At 45.9% G+C, this 2,310-nt stretch overlaps 1 protein-coding gene across 1 annotated transcript; it reads right to left on the reverse strand.

Annotated features, from left to right (window-relative positions):
- Window positions 1-7: 7 nt before the first annotated feature.
- On the reverse strand, window positions 8-949 carry LOC105562162 (the record flags this gene model as incomplete). The annotated part of the gene is made up of 1 exon (XM_012012753.1): window positions 8-949. A coding segment is annotated over exon 1 (942 nt), but the record flags the coding sequence as incomplete, so codon positions are not given.
- Window positions 950-2,310: the final 1,361 nt, after the last annotated feature.

Here is a 2,310-nt window from a genome sequence, read left to right on the forward strand (position 1 = left end):
TTTCTACCCCTCCTAACAATTCCATAAAGTACGTCTTCCACTCCCCCATCTCTATTCCTTCCTCTACTCCTCTACCTTCCTTCCTTCCCCTGTTTATAACCTCCCATACCTGCCCTTCCGTCTTTGCCTCTGCCGCTTTTCTTATCCATTTCTCGTTTTCTTCTTTCCTCTTTTTATCACACATTTCCTTGTATTCCTTTTTCCTCCCTTTGTATTCCCTCTCCTCTCCCTTTCCTTTTCTCCACTCCCTTAGCACCTTCCTCACCTCCCGTTTTTTACTCTTGCATTCTTCGTCCCACCATCCCCTCTTTCCCTCTCTCCCTCCACCCTCCCTTTCTATCTCTTCTATCGCATTCTTTATTCTCTCCTCCCACTCCTCCCAGTCCTCCTGTACCCCCTCCCTACTTTCTATTTCTCCTATCTTTTGTCTAAAGCTTTCCCTTCCCTGTTCATCCCATCTCCCTCTCCATTCTTTCCTCCTGTTCTTTCTTCTTCTTCCTTCCCTTTCCTTCACCCCTTCCCCTATTGTTATCTCTACCGGATGATGGTCAGAGTCTATTTTGTCTCCTATTACTAACCGTTTTACTCTATCTCTCGTTTCTTTGTCTCCTATCACATAATCTATCACTGTGTTCCCTCTCCCACCTGTATATGTGTATTCTCCCTCCTCATCTCCCTTTATTCCTCCGTTTAGTATTCCCCACCCTCTTTCTTCCATAAACTCTATTAAAGCCCTTCCCTCCCTGTTGACTTTCTTATCCTTCGATCTCCTTTTCCTTCCTTCTTCCTTTCCTTCTAACCTTTCCTCTATTATCTCTCCTCCGTTCTCTCCCGTTCTTGCGTTGAAGTCTCCTCCTATTATATTCCTACTTCCTACCTCTTCTACTTCCATCCACCCTTCTAGTCTCCTTAGTTTCTCCCCAATATTCCCGTTCACGTACACTCCCATTATTCTCCATCTCTCTCCCCCTCTTCTTGCTATTCCTGTTATTATACCTTCATTTCTTATGTCTATCGTCTATCTCCTCCCCTCTTTCGACCCACTCCCTTCTTATCCCCATTACCATTCCTCCTCTCGCTCTTCCTTTTATGTTAATCCTCTTCGCCGGTTGTATCCCCCATTTGTATCCCTTTGGTAAATTCTCTCTCAGTTTCTTCACCCCTTTCTCCTCCACCCATGTCTCCGTCAACACCATTATATCCCACTGTTTTAGAATCTCCCAAAAATCCTTATCTTTCCTTCCTATCCATGCCACATTCCAGAACCCTACTCTCCATTCTGTCTTGTTCTCCCCTCTCCCCCTTCCCCACTCTCCTCCTTCCCCTTCTCCTCCCTCCCCCTCCTTACTTTCCTTCCCCCTCTCTCCTCTACTTTTCATTCCCCCTTCCCTTGCTCTCTTACCCCTCTTACGTTACCTCTTCTATCTTTTAGCACCTCTTCTTCTTCATCCCAGGTCCACCATTCTTCCTCTATTCTCACCTTCCCATAGCTTGTCCACACCTTTCTACCTCGCCTCTCCTCTTCCCTTGCTATCTCTTCTATCCTCCATTTCATCTTCCTCTCCCTCCACGTTAGGTCATCTGCTAATCTTTCCTTCCTTCCCTTTAACAGTCTCTTCTTTCTCATTACCTCTCTTTTCTGTTCCTCACTTTCTAACTTCACTAACAAAGTCTCCGGCCCTTTTCCCCTTATTCCTCCTATTCTGCTCATGTCTTCTATATTTGCTTCCACTCCTAACTCCTTTATTAATTTCTCGAATGTCTCCCTCCCTTTCCCCTTCTCTACCTCCATACCTCTCACTATTACATTCACTCTCCTCTCTTTCCTCTCTTTTAGTTCTAATTTCCTCTCTAACTCCTTCATCCTCTCTTCCACTCTTTTATCTCCCTCCCCTTTCCTTGTTTTCTTCTCTTCTCCCTCCCCCTCTTTCAGTTTAGCTATCCACCTCTTTTCCATCTCTTCTATTCTCCATACCAGTTCCCTTTTCTCCTCTTGCCATCTTAGTTCCCTTTCCTTTAGCTCTTTTTTCATCTCCTCCAGCTCCTCTCCTAATATTCTTCCTTGCTCTCTCAGTCCTTCTCTTATCTCCCCCTTAATCTCCCCCCTTATCTGTCTCAGCTCGTTCATTATGCCCCTTATTCCACTTATTTCCTCTCTCACCCCTTCACTTCCTCCCGCCACTCCTTCATCATCCTCTCTTCCCCTTCTCCCTCCTCCTTCCGTCCTTCTTCCCCCTCGTTCCCCTCCTTCTTTCCCGGAGATCTTGCCATTAAACTGCTTCTCTTAAACACGTCTCCTTCCTCCCTCCC

This window comes from Vollenhovia emeryi, unplaced genomic scaffold (genome assembly GCF_000949405.1).
Source record: "Vollenhovia emeryi isolate VEMERY1.0 unplaced genomic scaffold, V.emery_V1.0 DF945014.1, whole genome shotgun sequence".
Taxonomy (NCBI): Eukaryota; Metazoa; Arthropoda; class Insecta; order Hymenoptera; family Formicidae; genus Vollenhovia; species Vollenhovia emeryi.